Here is a 21,140-nt window from a genome sequence, read left to right as displayed (position 1 = left end):
TTCTCTCTTGCCTCTGTCTTTTCCTTTCTGTCTGTCCTCTCTCAGATTACAGTGAATGTGGCTCAGGGGCGAGTGCAGAGCCCCTCCCCTCAGCCTCGCTATAAAAGCTATGCCTACACCCAGGCTGCATATGTCCAGTCGCCCGAGCAAAAGAGGAGGCGTTTTACTGATCAGGTCCGTGTCTCACACTAACACTTGATGCCAGTTCCCCATCTGTCTCTGCATGTGTGGTTTTTGTTCTGTCTGCTCCCCAGAATATGTCCCTTTCTTAAAAATGCTGTTTGTTTTTGTGATGTTTTAAAAATGCATTAAACATGTGAATTTTATTTTTGAAATTTTAACCCGAGGAAAAATGTGAAATTACAGGACTTGAAGTGTACAGTTTTGCAGTGTGTTTACATCATCACGTTTTCAATGCAAATCATGATTTGAAATGCATTGACTTTTCTAATCAGTGTTCATTTCAATCATTTATAAATTAAGTCATAAGCTATACTAACTGTGTGTTTGTGTCTTCACTTTAAATCAGTAGTGATACAGCTTGCAGTTCTTTGTCAGCGTGCTGTAGATGAACAGCGGTTGACTTTACTTAACTTTGAAAATGTTGGCAGTCAAGAGGAATATATACAAAACAAGAGAAAGGCGCACAATAGAGAACAAGTTGTAAAGTTCTTAGAAGTAGTGCAAAGAAAAAGGATTAGGTTTGAATAGAGTCCATGTGTGGGCAGCCAGAGTGATGGGGGTTACTCAGACCATGGCTTAGATTGGTGAGGTGGGTGAGCAGGGGTCTGGTGCGGTGGATAGTTTGTTAACAGTGTGAATGGCCAAGAAGAAGAAGCTGTTTGAGAGTCTGGAGGTGTGGGACCTGATTCACCTGAGGCGCTGACCACAGGGCAGTGGGTCAAACAGGTGGTGGGGTGCAAGGGGTCACCTGTGATGGCCCATTCTAGTCCAGGTTATTTTTCCTCAGGACATGGAGGACGTGCAGTCGCTGCTGGGCGTTCTTTACCTGGGTGTTGATGTTGTGGGTCCATGTGAGATCAGCAGAGGTGTTTGGTGCCCAGAAAACTGAAGGTGGAGACAGATTCCACCCGCTCTCCATTTATAATCAGAGGGGAACGGACCTGTCTGTGCCTCCTGAAGTCGGTTATGAGTTCTTTTGTTTTAAGGATGTTCAGCTTCAGGTTATTTTCTGAGCACCAGCAGGACAAATTCTCTACCTCCGCCCTGTACACTGCCTCTCGTCTCCATCGTATAAGGCGGGGGTGGTCTCAAATCGAGCAAACAAAGTGTTGTGCTCTGCTACTTTGATGCTGCTGTTGGGGGTTGGAGGATTGGCCTTTTTGGACACCTGGTGAGGGTTGTTGTAGGTGAGGAGGCCCTCTACCCACCTCCTGTAGGCCTCCTTAGCTTGTATGATGCCCCTCCTCAGGTTGGCTCTGGCAGTGCTGTACAGAGAGCTGTCCCTCAGCCTGAGGGACAGGGGGTGGACGAGAAGCAGAGAGAGGTGGTCAGATTGTCCTGGGTGGGGGAGGTGTGTTGCTTTGTAGGCCTGCTCAATGTTACTGTACACATGGACCAGTGTCCTATCCCGCCTGGTAAGACACTTCAGTTTCAAACATGCCTTATTAAAGTCCCCAGCAACAATATAGATGACCTCTGGGTGCTCTCTCTGTTGTTTACTGATAATAAATTGAAGGCACTTGAGTGCTAAGATAACGTTAGCATAGGGTGGGGGGGTGGGGGGTGTAAACAATGGTAACTGTAACTGTAAATGGTAATGGTAACTGTGGCTAATTGTAGGTTGTGAGGTAGATAGAAGAGCCTGCAATGAATGGGCAGCACAGAGCCCTACCCGTAGGACCGGTTTGGTACCTCCTCTGAAGCATCTGGGATTTTTGGATGGAGCCAGGATTCCGTTACAATCAGTAGACAACACTCCCGGACGGTTGTAGTAAATCTCTGATTGAAGCTCCTCTGTTTTGTTTGTGAGGGATCTGGCGTTGGTCAGGACGATGGATAGTTGTTTTCACAACAGAGCACAGACTAAACACAAGGATGAATTGCTTATTTGATCTTTCAGCACTCTTAAAGCTTTTATTAGAACAAGCTTGTACTTGGTTTAAAAAAATCATCTGAGTGTCAAGTCAAACCCATGTGGATGGAGTTAAGCTATATGTATTGCAATTTTCTAAAAATCGTTTAATTCAGTGGCTCAACAATACTTGCAGATATGCAGTATTCTTGACACATCTGCTTAACTTGCAGATAAGTAGATATGTCATGCTGACATACCTACTTAACCTGTTCTATTCAATAATATTTGGAAAGTCAAGGGGAGCTATTTGATTAAATGAGCACATGCTGTTCCTCTTCTTGGCAGAAATCAAGTGCTGTAGTGTAAGAACTAAAGACCCATAAGTGCACAAGTAGAATGAAATCATGTTTTTTGGCGTACAAGTATAAAAATAAAAAAGGCTGGTTCGTTGTTGTATAGAGTTTCGTATTTATCTTTGGTTGTTACAACAATTCAGAGACTTTGCTGACACAGCTTTTTTGAAAGGAACATTAGACAGAGTCAGCTAAACCGTATCAAACCCACAACTGAATACAGAAATAGATGTCTAAAGCTTCCTCTTCCTATTCTTTTGATCTTGTGTGAAAATAAATCAATTGTCACATGAGCTTTACATCTAGTAGGTGAACCTACAAGCATATTTATTGTGAGGTGACATCAAGAGGCTGTTCAAGCTATCAACAACTATAATTTTATAGACAACAGAAAATGCAATTTTTCTACTGACGTTTTTGCATCTTGAGAAAAAGAATAACAAAGCTACAACCACATTTCATACTGATTTTGACAGTTCACTCTTTAACCCAACTGTGTTCTCTTGAGTATTTGATCTTTTTTCTTTTTTCTATTTTTCACCACCTTTTGTTGTTTTTAGGGATGGACTAATAATAAATGTAAAACTTAAAATATGAATCAGTTTCTAAACATAGTTCCAAAGTATGTTACAGAACACAAAAAAGTAAAAACAGCTAAAGCAATGATAATTTAAAAAAAAAGAAAGAAAGAAAACTAGGGCAAACAGTGTATAACTATTACAGGTAGGCTCAACCAATATAAGAAATTTATCAATTAGTTAATAATAGAAAATAAAAAAGTCAGAAACGAGATTGTGTAGGGGCTACAGAAGAGGATTAGGGCCACTAGAAAAAAGAAAGTGGGCCCATCTTTTTTTTTTCTTTCCCAGAATTCAGAATTCTGACTTTTCTCTCAGAATTCCTCTTCCGTAGTATACCCTTACACTTTTACCCTACACCCCTTTTATTTATTTAGATTAGATAGGCTAAACATTTATGTGTCTACCGTCACACAGATCTGAACAAAACAGACATTAAGAGACAGCAGCATTGACTGTGGTTGGCAGTTATCGGCTCCATTGAATCATCTTATGTATCTTTTTAGGACCTTATTACCAGAGAGAAGAATGAAGTGAGAGAAACAGCACTGAGATGAGATAAAAAGAGAGAAGTTATTGGTGTCTAGATCAGAAGTGAGCGCACAAAGAGAGATAAGGGGAGAGAGAGGACAAGTGAAAGTCTGAGAGAGACCCGGAGAGAAAGAGGACGAGTTAAGTTTGGAGAAAGTTTAAAACTGCTTGTCATCATCATCATCATCATCATCATTAATATCTGACACTCAGAGGCTTCTCCTTATCTCTCTTTATCGCCTCTGTTTCCCACATTTCTTTCACATGTTGCCTTTAATATTTTCTACTCATCCCTATCCCTCCCTGCTCACCCCTCCTTATTTTTGACATACTGCTTGTTTTATCATCTCTGTCTGTCCTCTTTTCCCCTCGACTTCTTAACCCTGGTGCCCTCCATTCTTCTGTTTCTCCACACGTCATCTCCACCATCTGACTGTGTCTCTGCCTGTTATCTCTAACCTGTTGCTGCCTTGTTTAGTTCCTGGATCCCAGCCAAGAGGAGCTGCAGCAGCGTCTCAGTCCTCTGCCTGCAGGAACCACCAGCCTGGAAAGCTACCAGGCTGCACTGGAGGAGGTAAGACAATATGGTGATGATAAAGGACTCATATCTACTTTATAAAACATTTAATGTACAGAAGCAAATATTGTGTGTGTGTGTGTGTGTGTGTGTGTGTGTGTGTGTGTGTGTGTGTGTGTGTGTGTGTGTGTGTGTGTGTGTGTGTGTGTCTGTGTGTGAGTCACCACCTTCCTGCATGTGAGAACTCCCAGTGATCCTTGTATAAGAAATGTGTGGTTTCTTCGATGGCACACTGTCGCCGGGCAGTGCATTTTAAATGCAGACTGTTTCTACAAACAGTTGTGAAAGAATGAGTCGCTTTCAGGAAATCAGTGAATTTCATTGCAGTACCATGATAGGATGCCACCTGTTCTCTACTAAATTTTCCAGTGGATGCTGAGGTGCATAGTCCAGAGAGGTCGCCAACTTTCTGCAGAGTTGATTGCTACAGATCTCCATACTTCATGTGGCTTTCAGATTATCTAAAGAATAGTGCATAAAGATCTTTACGGAGCTGTATCCAAGCCTTATATCACCAAGCCCAATGCAAAGTGTCAGATGGAGTAGTATAAAGCACGCTGCCACTGGACAGTGGAAATGGGTTTTCTGGAGTGACAAATCCTACTTCTCTGTATTGCAATCCAACACATGAGACAGATGAGGTTTGTTGGTTGCCAGGAGAACGGTACTTGTCTAACTGCATCGTGCCAAGTTTGGTGGGAGATTATGGACTTGGACCCGTATTTTCAATGAAAGGAACTTAATGCTTCAGCATACCAAGACATTTTGGACAGTTTCATGCTCTCAACTTTGTTTCCTGTTCCAACATGATCCATAAAGGTCCATAAAGACCTGTGCCAGTGAGTGTGGAAGAACTTTACTGGCATGTACAGAGTTCTGATTTCAACCCAATAGTACAGATAGATAGATCAGACAAATGATGTTTAAAAATTGGGTTTTCAGGCAGGAGGAAAAGAGGAAGACCAGAGAGAAAGTTCATGAATGTAGTGAAAGAGTAAATGCAGAGGGTTGGTGTGATGGAAGAAGATGTTAGCAGCTGTGTGAGATGGAAACAGATGATCTGATATAGCAACCCCTAGAAGGAGAAAATGAAAGATAAACAAGAAGAAAAAAACTTTATTTTAGAAAAAAAAGAATGTCACTTATTCTTTAAGTACGCTATTGTTATGTTAATTAAATGTAACTTTTAAGGTCTTGACATGGCTTCTGTCAGCTGAAGATGGTCTCCAGGGCCAGGCTCCTATCTCAAACCATGTGGAGGAGGTTAAGGAGCAGTTTCACACACACGAGGTAGGAGTTGGACTAGTAAAATCCTACTGGATTGTGGTTTTTAAATTAAATGTCTTTATAAATGTATTTTATTATTTTTTTAAGATTCAACACTTATTTTCAGGATTCCCACAGCAAAACAGTTAGTTTTTTAGAGTTAATAGAATTTTAAATTCTTTTGTCAGAATAGTTTAGGGTGACCATATTTTGATTTCCAAAAAATAGGACACTTGGCCCAGTCATGAAGAACTTTAATAATACTGTTTGTTTAAAGAAAACTTTAACATATTTAAACAATACCTTCTCTGTGCTGTTAATGAATGGTGAAATAGAAAAAATGTCATATAGGCATTTACAAATCAACAAGTGCAAAAAACAGAGGACGGTTTGTCACCCTAGAATAGTTTATATAGTTTAGGACACTAGACAAACTAAAGTACAGCTGGTAATAAAATGTTTGTACTGTCTTACATTTCTAAATGGATGTTATGTATTCACACATTTGCGTACAGCTGAATCTTTGGAACTGTATAATTATAGGTGAAATGCCCAAATAACACTAAGGTATTGTTCCGTGTGCACAGGATTAGAAAACTTTGTTTTTGTTTTACTTTGTTTTTTCTTTTAAAGGATTCTCATATTTGTGTCAGCAACAGCTGAAAACGTATTGATTATCACTGATCCTCACTGATAATCATTGATCATTGATAATTTAATGTTGCAGCATTTTAAAATGCTACATCCCAGTTGTTGGTTTTTCTTTACACAATAATTATTAGAACCACATGACCCTGGGGTGCACCGTAGGGTCAACAATGCCCATGAATAATAGAAACACATTTTAAATATCTAAAACCTTTCAGTTTCCTGCAGTGATAATAGGGCTCCAACTGTCTGTAGCTAGATGTAAACAGAACAAAAATACGTTTTCCCCCCCATTCAATTTAATGTTTGGGTTTCAGCCTTTTGGCTGGGGGTGCTTTAAAGTGGTCAATCCAAGATTGATGACATTTTCCGATGTCATCAATCCATAGAATATCCAATAGCTAAAAACATAATTTTACAGTTTCACAATTTAAGATGTGAAGGGGGACTTTAAAAATCTACAGTATCAACGCCACATTTTGCTTGTGAAATGTGATAAAAGAGCAGAAATATGAAAAGGGTTTAAGTCACAGTCAGAATAAACTGTTGCACTTACATTTAAGGTTTCAGTTAAGTCAGTTAAATCTGTGAGATATGGATATCTTACTGTAATAAAACTTTATGGATGTATTTTTTTTTTTAAATCTGTTGTTTGTAAGCATTTTATATCTGGTATGGAAATAGCTGGTCTCCTGTAGTAGCTGTTAGCAATGGGCAGCTGTTTTTAGCTTTAACTGTAAGTGATGCATTAACTATACTGAATGGGAGCTTCTAGGACTTTGATGCACTCAGAATTAGATTTACTCTGACCATTTTCCCTTCTGATATCCTGGAAGGATCACATTGCACTTAAGTGTTCAATAAAAATAGATGAAGCAGTAGGTAAAACTACATTTTCTGAGGTGCTTAAGTGAACTTAGAAATAGTTGCCATAGTAATATGAGGTACACCCTCACTTTTGTAGGGTTACTTGGGCAAAAAATAGTTGAATTACTGTGAATATGCATGTGCAATTCTTCCATCTGTTTCTTTAATAAAAGGGGTATATGGTGGAGCTGACAACACACCAGAGCAATGTAGGACGAGTCCTCCGGGCCGGTGCTGCCCTGCTGGGGGAAGGAAACCTGAGTGAAGAGGAGGATTCTGAAGTCAGAGAGCAAATGAACCTTCTCAACTCCCGGTGGGAGCACCTAAGAGTCGCTAGCATGGAGCGACAGAGCAGGTACATACATTAAAATGGAATGAATTAAACAAGCATCAGTACAATTAACAATAACAATATTAAAACTCACATCTATCTTATTGATCTTGTTTTGACAGAAGCCTGGGTCATGTGATATTTTGAAAGTATTTTCTTATAAGATATATCTCTAAGTCATTTTCTATCAAGCTGTACTTCTGTCAAGGACACAGTTTTTGTTATTGCTGCTGAGTATCAACTGCGTATTGATATGGCTGATACTTATGCCTTGTGTCACACAAGGCATAAGTATCAGCCATATCAATTAACCACTCCTTATTTCTGTTTTAAGTGCAATGGTATCATAAAGGCTAAAAGATATGTTGCATATGAGCATGATGGGTTTAGGAAGCTATTCTGGTTAAACATATCAACTGAGACCTCATAAATGTGATAGTTAAAGCAACACAATGAATAGTCTCCCACTGAGACTATTTTTTTAATGAGTCTAAAAAGGTTTCTTGTTTGCATTGGTGATTATCAGAGATCGCATCAGTGAGAGCTTTGATAATCACCAATACAGTTTAACATTTTTTTTACATTTTAACATTGATTGTGACTTCATGAAATTCTATTCACTTCTCAAAATCTTGCATCTTTGCTGAAAGCGGCTCGAAGACTGTAAAAACCTTTTCAGCACCACCAGTATTATAAGGCGTGATATACAGTTGTGATCAGAACTTTACATACACTCATCATGGACACGAATGTCAATCCCCAATGTAATTTCTTTGATTTTGTTCAGCTGTTTTCCAGGGTGGAATGATTGTAATGCGTACATATTTTATCGCTTTAAAAAAACAAGAGTTGGGTGCACAAGTTTTCTTTATTTATCTTTATTTTCTCTAATCCACACAGGGTTAAAATTAGATATGCAGGTTCAAATATATGCATACACTGCCACTAATATTTGGTCAAACATCCCTTAGCAAGGTGCACTTAATGATTGTCATCAAGAGGCTTCTGGCATAATTGTGTCTGTATGTTTGTGGACACTTCTTTAAAATAGATTTAATTTAAACTGGTTGGTTTCTTGGCCGGGATCAGGCTTTTAAGCATACTCCACAATTTTTTCAGTAGGGTTGAGGTCAGGGCTTTGAGAAGGACATTCCAGAAGCTTAATTTTCCTTTTCAAAACCAATTCTGATGTGTATTTGGGATCATCGTCCTGTTGGAACACCCAGTAATGTTAATAAGCTCTTGAAGTAGAGCAGGTCACCTACTAATTGGAAGGTTGGTGGTTCAATTCCTGGCTCTCCCAGTCTGCTTGCCAAATATCCTTAAGCAAGATACTAAGCACAAGTTGCTCTCAAATACATCCATTGAAGTGTGAATGTTAGATAGAAAGCTCTTTGATAGAAGAAAGTACTTGTATGAATGAAGCATGTTGTACAAAGGGCTTTGAGTACTGAGTAGAAAAGAAGAAGTCCATTTGATTTTGGGTGAAGTTGGAGAAAGTCCTTGTTCCATCCACTCTCGGCAATGTACCACTAAACTCTTGCAGCAAACCAACCCTAGTGGAAAGCCTCACCTTTACGCCTCCAAACATAAATTTCCATGACATTCATGCCCATGATGATAAGTGTATGTAATTTGACCTAATACAGTTCTCAAAAAGAGTGCTTTACCACTTATTTCAGGAGATTTTTCACTTTCCTAAAGCATATCCTGTTTTAAAAATGTCTTAATAACACATCTAACAACTAATGTCATCCCACTAACACCATACCACTAAGACAAGATACTAAGTGTCAGTCAAGTAAATCAGCTCTAATCGCTAGTTCCTGGGGTTTAAACCCTTTGGTCTCTGTGGATAGCACGGTAGCATGGTACAGCAGTGTTAGTTTAGCACTGTCAGGTTAACACTGCCACCACTCCACACCTCCTTAGTCCAAAGACATGTATGTTAGCTTAACTGATGATTTGAAAGTGGCTGTGTGGAAGTGAGACAGATGAACACTTGGTAACAAATAAGACTAGAAAATAGCTATGTAAATACCAGACTGTTGTGGTTTCAAAATAAGACATTACTGAATTGCATTTCACTCCCAGACTCCATGAAGTTCTGATGGACCTGCAGCATGAGCAGCTGCAGCAACTCACAGACTGGTTGGATGTGACAGAAGCACGGATTAAGAAGATGGGGGCTCAGGCACTGGGACCTGACCTGGAGGACATCAAGCGGCGAGTAGAAGAACACAAGGTGGGCATATACTAGCCTGATCCTTGTTTTTGAAACATGGCTTTACTAATCCAGCCATGTTGTTACCATTCCTTTTTTCCTTATAATGTTACACAACAAGCTACTTTAGTGTGAAGACGAATCAAAGAAAACATACTTCGTCCGGCTGCTGTTAGCCTCGAAACTAATACTTTATCATATGGTGAGATTAATACTGGAAGTATTATTATTATTATTATTATTATTATTATTATTATTATTAATAATAATAATAATAATAATAATAATAATAATAGTACACTAGTCAGTTAGACAAGTTGTCATTCGCAATTAAACTGATTAATACATTCCTTACAGTCTTGCCATTAAGCTTTTGATTTCAAAAAGAATTTTCAAAAAAGGGTGGCTCCAATCCAGTGTCTACAGATCTTAGTTTAAAATAGAATAATAATAATAATAATGGATTGCATTTATATAGCGCTTTTCGAGAAACCTCAAAGCGCTTTACAATTCCACTATTCATTCACACACTGGTGGAGGCAGCTACAGTTGTAGCCACAGCTGCCCTGGGGCAGACTGACAGAAGCGAGGCTGCCATATCGCGCCATCGGCCCCTCTGGCCAACACCAGTAGGCGGTAGGTGAAGTGTCTTGCCCAAGGACACAACGACCGAGAACTTTGTAGATAATCAAAACCAAAACTTGCTGATTACACAATCATCTTTAAAGTGTGTCGGCATGTTTAGGGAAACCTCCCTGAATGTATTAGAGATATAGACCCATGCACATTCTCTTTTTGTCTCCCTGGTCATGCCCTTGTGTCTGTCTGGTCTCTCTATGTCCTGTCTCTGTGATTATTTGTTTTCCCTGTCTGGTCTAGTGAATACATCTTTAGTCCTGCTCCCGGTATTTATCTGTGTTTCATCCTTTTGTCTCCCCAGTCAGTCGTGTCTCCATGTCTGTTTATGTCCGGTCCCTATGTCAAGTTCACGTGTCTTATCTGGCTCTCAGCGTGTGCATTACATACTGTTTTATTTTGATAGTCCTCTGTCTCATGTAGGTCATGTTCAGTTGTGCTTCCTGTGTCTTGTCTGTCAGATTCTGTTCAGCTGTGCTGTGGCAGGTGTGTCCACTCTGCTCTAATCTCGTCCTATGTACATATTATCTGCATCTCCCTTGCTTCTTTGTTGCATCTTTCCTCATGTTGTGTGAACTTCTGTCTATCTGTTTACCCATCAATCTGTTCCTACCCAGCTCCGTTGTTGTTTTTGTTGCCTGAACATGAACATTGAAAACATTTGCATTCATCTTGCTAAATTAAATTACCCCACTACATTACTGCAATACCAGCACTGGAACCGTAAAACTCACAAAAAGGCATTTTGTTGGTCAACAAGACAGAGTTGTTGCCATATCTACTAAAAGTTAGATTTTTGCTCCTGAAACACATGGAGCGACCGAGAACTTATTCTCGGTCGCTCTACATTGGAGAGACCAAACAGCCACTTCACAAGCGCATGGCACAACATAGAAGAGCCACCTCCACAGGACAAGACTCAGCAGTCCATCTGCATCTAAAGGATAAAGGTCACTCTTTCGAGGATGCCAGTGTTCACATTTTGGACAGAGAGGACAGATGGTTTGAAAGAGGAGTGAAAGAGGCCATCTATGTCCACTGTGAGCGACCATCTTTGAACAGAGGCGGTGGTTTACGACACCAACTGTCTGCAATCTATAATCCAGTTTTGAGATCCCTCCCCAGACGCCTTAATGCCCACTCACATCTTGGACCATCTGACCTCAGGAATTCACACGACAAGGTGGGGCCAGGTTTCACAATGAGCTCACCCGAAACCCTGGCTGATTAGGTCCCACACCCGCTTTCACACCTTGGCTCATGTGATTAGAGGATCACCAGAGGGTCCTTTGTCCCTCTTTGGGGGGATACTCCCACTGGGTTTAAATCTGGGACTCTCGGCCATTTGACCTTAGAACTGAAGAAGCTTCTCGGATGAGAGGTGAAACGTCTTCAAGCAACTTAAAGAAGTCCAGACGCTTTTCTTTGCAAACTCCTTTGACTGGCCTAATTTTAGTCATTCATAAGGTAAAGAAATATAAAAAATTTCTCCATAATAAAGTTATTCCAGAGCTGGAATGACCTGTGTGTACACATTAACCACTCTTTTGAAGTCTATGAGGAATAATCTTCTGTGTGAATTATACAGCAGTAAGAGTGTGTTTTTCATACATTTCTGTAACTTAATTTGTGATGTTGAAGCCTCTCATTTCCACTCCTTGTAGCTTATGAGGACACCAGTAAATCCATAGCAGAACTTTCATAGCAGAACCTTCATAGAGAATCATGGCCTCATACTTGGAGGTACTAACTTTTATCCCTGCCACTTCACACCTAGCTGCAAAATGGCCTGGTGGAAGCTGGAGATCACTGAAGCCAAGGGGTGACCAGAAAAAGCAAAAGTCCTGCAGTGATCCTAAGCCCACTGAACCTTAGTAGTGCTTGAAGTAAGAGGAAGCGTTCAATGTAGTCATGATCCAAGACGTCAGCTGACGTCAGAAGAGGGAGGTAGTGCTCTGCACACATGGATTGGAGTGTGATGACCTCTACTGGGGACATAGTGAGGTGGCTGTAGGAACATTTGAAGATCTCCTCAATTCCAGGGACACACCTTCCATATAGGAAACAGAATGTGGAGATGAGGGAGACAACTCACCCATTATAAGGTCAAAGGCCACTGAGACAGTTTAAAAAAACTACTTGATAGTACTTCTCCTTGGGAGGAGGAAATTCACCCTGAGTTCCTTAACCTGTTCAACCACAATGCCCCCTGTACTGGGGGCAGAGGAGGAGCTGTGCTGGTTTGTTCTTCCACAGAAAAGCTCACAAAACCATATCCATGACCACCAAACACAGCTAAAACATCAAACAACTAAACAGCAGGTAAAAAAGATCCTGCAAAAAGGTGTAAACACAAAGTACGGATTCCCCCGTTGACCCAACAGCATGTACACAGACAGCGTCTCTGCTGAAAGCACAGATCTCACAGATTTCAAAACTGCAAGTTTGGCCTTCGTTTGCTGCTGGTCCAGTGAATTTTGTTTAGAGCGTGATAAAAATTACTCTTCGCATTTTAAAAACATTGAAAAATGAATTCTGTCTTACCTTTGCTGTCTTGCTTCCAAAAAAGGTCTACTGCAGCATATTTTCAAAGGGGTTATATGCTATATAGAGGTTAGGGGTTATATGTTATATGTTACTTTGACACAATGGTATCTGCTGTGATGTTTACTTTGTTGTGATGTTTATTTTGATACCAAGATGGTTTACACAGACTTTGTAATCAATTTCTTTTTGGCATGTCATTTTCAAGCATAAAGACCCTGAAATTTAAAAGTTCAGGATCTGGATGTTATGGGGCTGTCTTGGTTGAGCAACATCTCTGCAACACTTTGTGAAAGTCAAGATTGATAAACTGGGGTGGTGGTTTCAAGTCCACACACAAGGTGGTGTACTACATATCAAACAATCATTCAAGTAGTCGTTGTGTGATTGAACTTTCTGAAAAGACTTTCCGCTTTAATTCAAGACAGTTTCTAAAAAATTTACATTGCCTGGCAATTACAGCCATCCTACACATGATCAGTTTTGCTAGCATTTGACTGAATTTGAGCTGCAAGTGTAGCTGTGCACACTTCAGAATTCATCCCGCTACTTCTATCAGCTGTCACATCATCACTGAACATTTCCACTCACAGGCTTACATGCCCGTCCCTGTCTCCAACATGTTTGGCAGCATGTGGTATCCTATTTCTCTCCAGTCCATAGTTTTCTCTTCCCATTATTCTTTTGCAGGTTAATCTTGAATTTAATCTGTGATTAAACTATCAGCATTTTTTGGGAATTCTTTATACTGATGGGTGCCAATGTGTGCTAAAGCTCCTGCAGGAGGACCTGGAACTTGAGCAGGTGAGGGTGAACTCTCTGACCCACATGGTGGTGGTGGTAGATGAGAACAGTGGAGATAGCGCCACTGCTGCCTTGGAGAGCAAACTTCAGGCAAGTACACACACACACACACCGTTGCTCACACTGCACATATTTTTGCTGATCACACAGAGTAGCAAGAAATTTTATTGACGGGCTAATTTTCTTTCTAAATGTTTTTTGAGTTCTCTTTTTTTCTCTCCATCAAAACGTGGGCTTTTTGTTTCTAATGGAAAATACACTGAGATTGTTTTGTCTTTGGAGTTGTGCAGTAATTATCCCTGTCAGTAAGACATTCATGCTGTATGTGTGTTTATCTTAACTTTTTGCTAAATTAATTTACTTTATGTCATCATCACACAAACTCCAGTTCTTTGTCTTTGTGATTAATTCTCCATACTTCTCTTAGCCTTTGATGAGTACTTGTTTGTTCCCACTGTTAACTCACAAAATCTGCAATAATTAAAGTAGAATTCCTAATACTCTAGAAAAAAATGAGGGAAACATGAGTGCTAGAAACTGCAGTTTGAGTGGCCACCTAAGGTTAGCCCCAAAATTGAGTCAAGCCCTTCAAGGGTAATGTGTTAAAATGTTATGCCATCTATAATTTGGAGAGCCCATGAAACTTTTTTTTCATCATTTGAAAAAGAAAAAAGAGAACAGAAAATTAATCTGCTGGCAATAACGAGAGTCAGTTTTCTATGATTTGGACAAAAATCTGATGGTAGAAACAGACCATACTGACTGTGGGCACATCCACGAGAGTTGGTAAAAGCAAGAAGGATTACAGATAAAGAGAAAATCGAATCATTATAACATATTTATTTATGGATGAGATGAGCACAACAGTGTCAAACTACAGCTTGAATCAGAGGTAAAGGCTGCTGTAAACCAAAGAAATTTAGGACACTTATATAAAAGGATGCATTAAAAACTTCCTTCACAAAAAAAAAAAAAATTGAGAGGTGATCGATAAAGGTAGGCTGCATTGTATAAAAGGCATGATGACCTGAAAATGAGGTGCTGGCAAACCAACCTCACATAATGGTGGTTGACAAAGAGCAGAAAACTGCATTTGTGATACATGTGTCAGTCCCAGTGGACAGCAACATCAGAAAGGAGGAGCATGAAAACATACAGAAGTAGTTATTGGCTAAAGGAACAACTGTTGCAGAAGTGGAAGGTAATCCACCCCAAGGTGGTCCCAGTGGTAATAGGAGCGCTAGAAGCCATAACCCCAGACCGGAAGAGTGGCTTCAGCAGATTCCAGGTGTAACATCAGAGGTCTCTGTCCAGAAGAGGGTAATCCTAAGGAATAGCTAAGTTACTCAAACTCTAAGTACTCAAAAGCTTGAGGATACACATATCACGCTCTAGGGGACTGAGTGGGATCTATATGGGTGTCTGTGTTTATTTGTGCAGGTGCTTGGTGACCGCTGGGCAGCGATTTGTAGATGGACAGAAGAACGCTGGATTCTGCTTCAGGAGACTCTCCTGAAATGGCAGCACTTCACCAATGAACAGGTATGATTGTCTAAGGTAGGATCACAGATAAGATCGCTAATGTATTGAGAAACCCTAATGTGTCTATGCATGTGAGGGTTCCTCACCTGTCTAGAACAGATTGGATAAATGCTTCTCGTATACACTTATTGTCTACATTTTATCTATACCTGTTCAACTTGCTCGTTAACACAAATGCACAGATCAGGCATAATATTATGAATAAGTGATGAACCATGATTATTTCTTTGGAAAGAATTTTGAAAAAGTTGGTAAATGTAAGGATATAAACGACCAAATTGTGATGGCTTGACTGTTTCAGAGTATCTCTAAAACTGCAGGCATGTCAGAGACATAAAAGCCAGGAGAATAAATCGGCTGTTCTCCACTGAACAATCTGAGGTGTACCCTCAATAGTAGGCAAACAATAAATGAACAGCCCACCAAGGGTGAAGACAGAGCAATACTGGAAGAGCATATGGGAGAAGGATGCAACACACAAGAAAATGCTCATTGGCTACCTCCCCTAACCTCCCCTAGTAACCATCACAGTGGAATAAATCCAAGAAAGAGTCTCATGCATGAAGAGTTGGACAACACCAGGCTCTGACATGATTCATAGTTAATAGCTAAATAAGCCGACAGCACTCTAACTGCTAATGGATGACATGCACACGGAATGGCTAGCCAAAGTTCAGACTGATCCCCAGATTCCCAGAAGAGCCTGGTCCCAACCAATAACCTGCCTCAGCGCCACATGGAAGCTCCTGTCTGGTATCATAGTGGCTAAGATGAACAGACATATGGCTCAATACATGAGCGGGTCACAGAAAGGAATTGTCAGAAATACCAGCTACTGTTAGATACAGTCACTCAAGACTGTAAGATGAGATTGACCAACCTGAAGGCGCTTTATATTATAGTAGTAGAGACTCTAAAACTACACGATCCTACTACCAAGGAGATGGACTGTCCCCGTATGTTCTGCATAGGCCTAAACCCTCTCAGGCAGTTCAATAACAAGACTGGCTACGGATATAGACTATAGAATGGAGCAAACATTAGCCACCGCCTCTAGATGGATGACATCAAGCTGTATGTCAGGAGTGATCAAGACATTGATTCACACCACAAGGATCTACAGCAGCAACATTGGAATGTAACAAAGAGATGCAAAGGTACTAAGAACTGAGGGGATCGCGCTACCAGAAGATAACATTCCAGAACAAAGAAGAGCCAGCTAGGAAAGCTCCAACCACTAAATAGTTGCAGAGAGTCATGTAGGTCCTGAGGAGTTGGCTGAATGGGAGGAAGTAGATCTGGGCAATCAGCATCTATGCCCTGCCAGTTGTCAGATACAGTGCTAGGATAATAAACTTGCCAGAAGAGGAGATAGAAGCCACTGACATCAAGATAAGAAAGCTCCTCACCATGCATGGGGGGTTTCAACCTAAATTCAACACCCTGAGACTGTATGCTGAGCAGAAGGAAGGAAGGAGGCCAAGGAATAGTGAGTTTCAGAAATGCAATCCAGGAAACAACAGAGATCCATGAGCACATCAGGAAGATGACCACGACTTATCATGGATGTATGTACGTGTAGTATACAGGAACGGTACAGGAAATAAGTATTTTAAAGGCAAGAAAAAGATGAGAGATGTATCTAAAGACCTCATAACAACTGTCAAGACAGTAGTGAATGACTTAGCCAAGTTGTGAATTCCTTTTGAAAAATTCCACTTCACACCTTCAAGCCACACTAAGGACTAGGGCTGCCACGATTAGTCGACTAGTCACGATTATGTCGACGATTCGTCGACGACTAATTTAATAGTCGATGCGTCGTTTGAAGCTTTGTAAGATCCCAAAAGACGCAGGAATAAGTAGTAGGATTTAAGAGTGTAATAACGGACTGAAACAGAAGATGGCAGCACTGCATGTACAAGGATGCCAGCTGCCATTAAACCCCGAAGAAGAAGAAGCTGTGTCCCAGAATTCATAGCGCAGCCCAGCTCAGTTTCCAACAATGGCGGCAGCTACTTAGTTTTAATATTACTCTTATTACTCTTTCTGGGTCACAAAATAAATATTTAACATATTTTCAGGCGAGAATGTAGCTGTGTAAACTTCAAATATCTGCTCAGTTTATCAAGACACCACATATTTTCAAAAGCGCTCCGACGTCTGTTAGGAGACGGAGACGTCTGTTACCCACCAGCTCGATAGCTAGCCGGGGGCAAGGCTCACTAGAGCTGGTGAGAACGCCGGGCTCCAGGCATATTGTTTTCAAACCCACCGTCGTCTTTCGCTACTCAGGTTAAACATGATATATAAGTCACTTAGATAACTTAAAAATGATATTGTTTGGCTTTTTTAGTATTTTATTTGTTCCTGAGTAAATCGGTTTGGCTGAGATTAAAGTTATAGTTTTTACACAGCTGAATAAACTTCAAGCAGACAGCTGATTATCAGAAGTGTGAGATGCTCGAGAATATACTCCGGTGTCCTGTTATATTTTAGATAGCAAGGAGCAGACGGCTGAGTTTATTAAACTCCACCGAAACAATCTGCAAATGTCATTAAAATTTGATAAACTATCATCTTGTCTTTATTTTTAGTTAGCACCTTAAACACTTAAAGCTGTAAGCTAATGATAGTTATATAAGAGCAGATGCATGCTGGTGCAATAAGCTGTACATTTTACGTCCAATGGATGCATGATCTGATTAGTCGACTAATCGCAAAAATAATCAGTGACTAGTCGACTATCAAAATAATCGTTTGTGGTAGCCCTAAGAGACAACCTGGAGCAAAATTATCCATACTGGAAGCACGCTGTTTGGTCAGATAATACGCAGCTGTGGTTCTGTGGCTTTATGTTTGGTGAAAGAAGGCAGAGGCTTACAAACCAAAGAACATCTAATAATGAAACATGGTGGTAGGAGTATTATGCTGTGGGGATGGGTCTGACGTCTGGAAGTGGGAAACTTGCCAAGATGGAAGGATTAACCCTCATAATGTCCTCCCGATTTCCATACACCTGTGGACCTCAGGGGACAAAAATGTCCTCACTTCATTTGAGTGTTTTTTAAAGTATAAATTGTCAATCAATTCAGTGTTACACCTTAGTTTTACTCAAGACTAACACATTACCACAAATTTACCTTGTTTACATAAAGTATAGTCTGTTTTTGAGCAAAAATAAAACGAGACAATAAAATATTTAAATGTTTAGATTATTTTGACTGTCTGACTAACCACAGAGTGCTGTATGTTGAACTTTAGTGAGAATGGTTTTTTTTAATCATTTACAATTTTTAAATGGCAGCACATAATCACACCTGTTGTCCTCAGGGGTCAAAATGTCCCCATCTGGTTTGATTGATACTTAATTAATATGAAGTGGATTTTTCACCCACTTTCAATTAAAACTTAATTCAAACATTTTGACACTATTTCTTTATTCCATTTCAAATTTATGTCTGATAAAACCTTATTTATACGAAATGTTTCTTTGTTTTTGGGTAAAAAATAAATTAAATGATCAGTTATTGTGATTATCGTTTCACAACCAGAGTTGGTTGCTGTAACAAATGATCACAGACGGGTTATATGTCAAAGTTAATTTAGGAAGCTGTTTTTAAACTACTTCTACTTTTTTACTGGCAGCAAATAATCACATCTGTTGTCCTCTGGGCTCAAAAATGACCCCGTCTGGTTTGACTATTTATAAAGCCATAAGTATAAAATATCATCCATCTCTGTGTTTCATGGTTTTATTCATCTTTATTCCAACTCATTACCTGACATTTTTCTATATTTTGGCATGGTAGGAACACCGGGGCATGGGTCTGAGCGAAGGCAAACTTTCATGAGAAGAAAGGCGTGTCCATATTTGACACAAGTGCAGGAGGAAGCTCAGGTTTATTCCTCTGTACTGGTCCCATCATGGACAGCTTTCTTTCTGCAGTTGCAGGCCAGGGGCCTATGAAGTAAACAAGTTGTTACTGGTGATTGTTTTCTTTTGGAAACCTTCTGAAATGTTAGGGACAACTTGCGTGCCCTGACTGCAGGCCAGATGGTTTGCCATGGTACACTAGCATGTTCCATGTAGAGCTGTACCTGGCATCACATACTGCCCATGTTTTTATCTCATAGTTCCCCGGTTTACTTGGGATGTTTTGTTGGAATGGACAGAGTCCTCTGAAGGGGACTAGGCGCTCATACACAGTCACATCAGTACCTGGATCTTACATCAACAGCAGGAGAAACACCCACTTGTTCCATACACCTCAATAATTGTGTCATGAATTCAACATCATCATCTATTGTGTCTTTATCATGAAATGATATCCTTTTTGCGATTGATCACCAACACACGGCTTCCACTTCCTTGTCATGGCTTTCACAATGGCTTCGTAAGTTCATCCAGTTAAGAACCTTTCTTAACAAAGCAAACTCATTGACTGCAACCTTGTTCTCCACTTTTTTTCTGCTTTTCTTAGCTCCTACTCTACTAGTCCACTTCTCTTTTGATCGTTTTCTTTTGTCTTTTTATGTCAATTAATAACTTTTCCTTCCTCTACCTTTGTCTTTTGTTTTCCTTTTTCATCTTTCTCTCCTGCCATCTTACCCTACCAGTGTTATCTTCTTTTCAATTTTTCTCACCTGTCTGCCCATTTCATCCTTTTTTGGCATCTTCCCTCCTTCTTTTTCCCTCCTATTTTCTTATTCAGTTTTCCCATCTTTAACTCGTTATTTTGTTTTCTGTCAGTCTCCTTACTTTTCACTGGTTTCTTCTTCTTTTATTTTAGTGTTTTCTATATGTCCCTTTATTTACCCCTCCTGATCTTGATTCTGTGAGAGGTTTCTTCCTGTTAAAAGGGAATATTTCCCTCCCATTCTCACAAAGTGCTTGCTCATAGGGGATCGTCTGATTGTTGGAGTTTTCTCTGTATTATTGTAGGGTCTACCTTACACTATTCATATACAGTCACCCTTGAGGTGACTGTTGTTGTGATTTGGTACTATAGAAATAAAATTGAATTAAATTGAATTTCATTTATCTTTCCATTTCTACACATTTTGTCTACTCCTTTCTTGTCAAACTCTTTTCTGTCTTCTTGTTTTCTTACAGTGTTTATTTGACTCCTGGTTAACTCAGAAGGAGGAGGTGGTTGGGTCCATTAAGACAACCAACCTGAAGGACCAGACAAAGATGGTGGCCTGTTTGCATCATCTTACTGTGAGTATGCCTATACCGGAGCTGCTGTACCTTTTTATAAAGAACAGAAAATGTTCCTACTTAAAAAAAACTCTGCACCAGTTACATGAGTGACATGCCAGGTAGGCTTAGATCTCTGCAACTTTTGTTGTGTGTATGTGTCTGTTCCGTAAGACTGTGAAGGCAGACCTTGATGTGAAGCGTCCCACCATGGACAAATTATGCTCAATGAGCCAGGATCTGCTGTCCAGTGTGAAGAACAAAGAGGTGGCCAGCAAACTAGAGGCCAGACTGGATAGCTTTGCCCAGCGCTGGGACCAACTAGTCCAGATCCTAGAGATGAATATCACCCAGGTACAATGAGTGCTGAGTTGTCTTTTACTGTATGTAGAGTCACGTGAACATCATGGCACATTTTTTTTTACATTGTGTCAGTATTTATTTAACAAAAATTATGCCAATATGCAAAAACAGAGTGTGAAAAACAGAGTGCACTGTATTCCTTCCAATAGGGATTAAGAGAGTAAATAGCAGCCAGTAACTACTATACAAATGCACTTGATTAACTGAATATCAGCAAGTGAGGCCACTTCTATAAAAGTAAATGTTTAGGTAGTTTGTCAGTCTGGAGCATTCAGGTATGTGTTAACACTATGCCAAGAAGGAATGACATCAGCCGACTCAGCAAATTCTCTCCAAGGTCAGACAGTGCAATGGTCAGAGAAACTGCAAAAAACTCAAAAGCTACATCTTAGACTCTATAGGCTTCAGTTAGCAAGTTAGATATTAAATGGTAAATGGCCTGTATTTGTATAGCGCTTTACATAGTCCCTAAAGACCCCAAAGCGCTTTACACATTCAGTCATCCACCCATTCACACACATTCACACACTGATGATGGCAAGCTACATTGTAGCCACAGCTGCCCTGGGGCGCACTGACAGAGGCGCCCCAGGGCATTTCACTGTCTTGATTAAAGTTCAAGACAGTCCAATGAG

General features: G+C 40.1%; 1 protein-coding gene across 5 annotated transcripts in view; it reads left to right on the top strand.

Annotated features, from left to right (window-relative positions):
• The window catches only part of dmd (dystrophin), a 251,416-nt gene that overhangs the window by 54,831 nt on the left and 175,445 nt on the right, over positions 1-21,140 (top strand). For 4 of the 5 annotated variants that reach the window (XM_063467782.1, XM_063467775.2, XM_063467774.2 and 1 more), the window contains 9 exons: positions 46-174; positions 3,979-4,074; positions 5,269-5,367; positions 7,032-7,213; positions 9,284-9,434; positions 13,368-13,487; positions 14,838-14,939; positions 20,056-20,163; positions 20,317-20,496. In XM_063467782.1, coding sequence (XP_063323852.1) covers positions 46-174; positions 3,979-4,074; positions 5,269-5,367; positions 7,032-7,213; positions 9,284-9,434; positions 13,368-13,487; positions 14,838-14,939; positions 20,056-20,163; positions 20,317-20,496 — 1,167 coding nt within the window. The remainder of the gene's footprint in view (positions 1-45; positions 175-3,978; positions 4,075-5,268; positions 5,368-7,031; positions 7,214-9,283; positions 9,435-13,367; positions 13,488-14,837; positions 14,940-20,055; positions 20,164-20,316; positions 20,497-21,140) is intronic. The other variant, XM_063467773.2, reaches the window with a different exon arrangement.

Source organism: Pelmatolapia mariae, linkage group LG23 (assembly GCF_036321145.2).
Source record: "Pelmatolapia mariae isolate MD_Pm_ZW linkage group LG23, Pm_UMD_F_2, whole genome shotgun sequence".
Lineage (NCBI taxonomy): Eukaryota > Metazoa > Chordata > Actinopteri > Cichliformes > Cichlidae > Pelmatolapia > Pelmatolapia mariae.
This window is presented reverse-complemented; position numbering and strand designations above follow the sequence as displayed.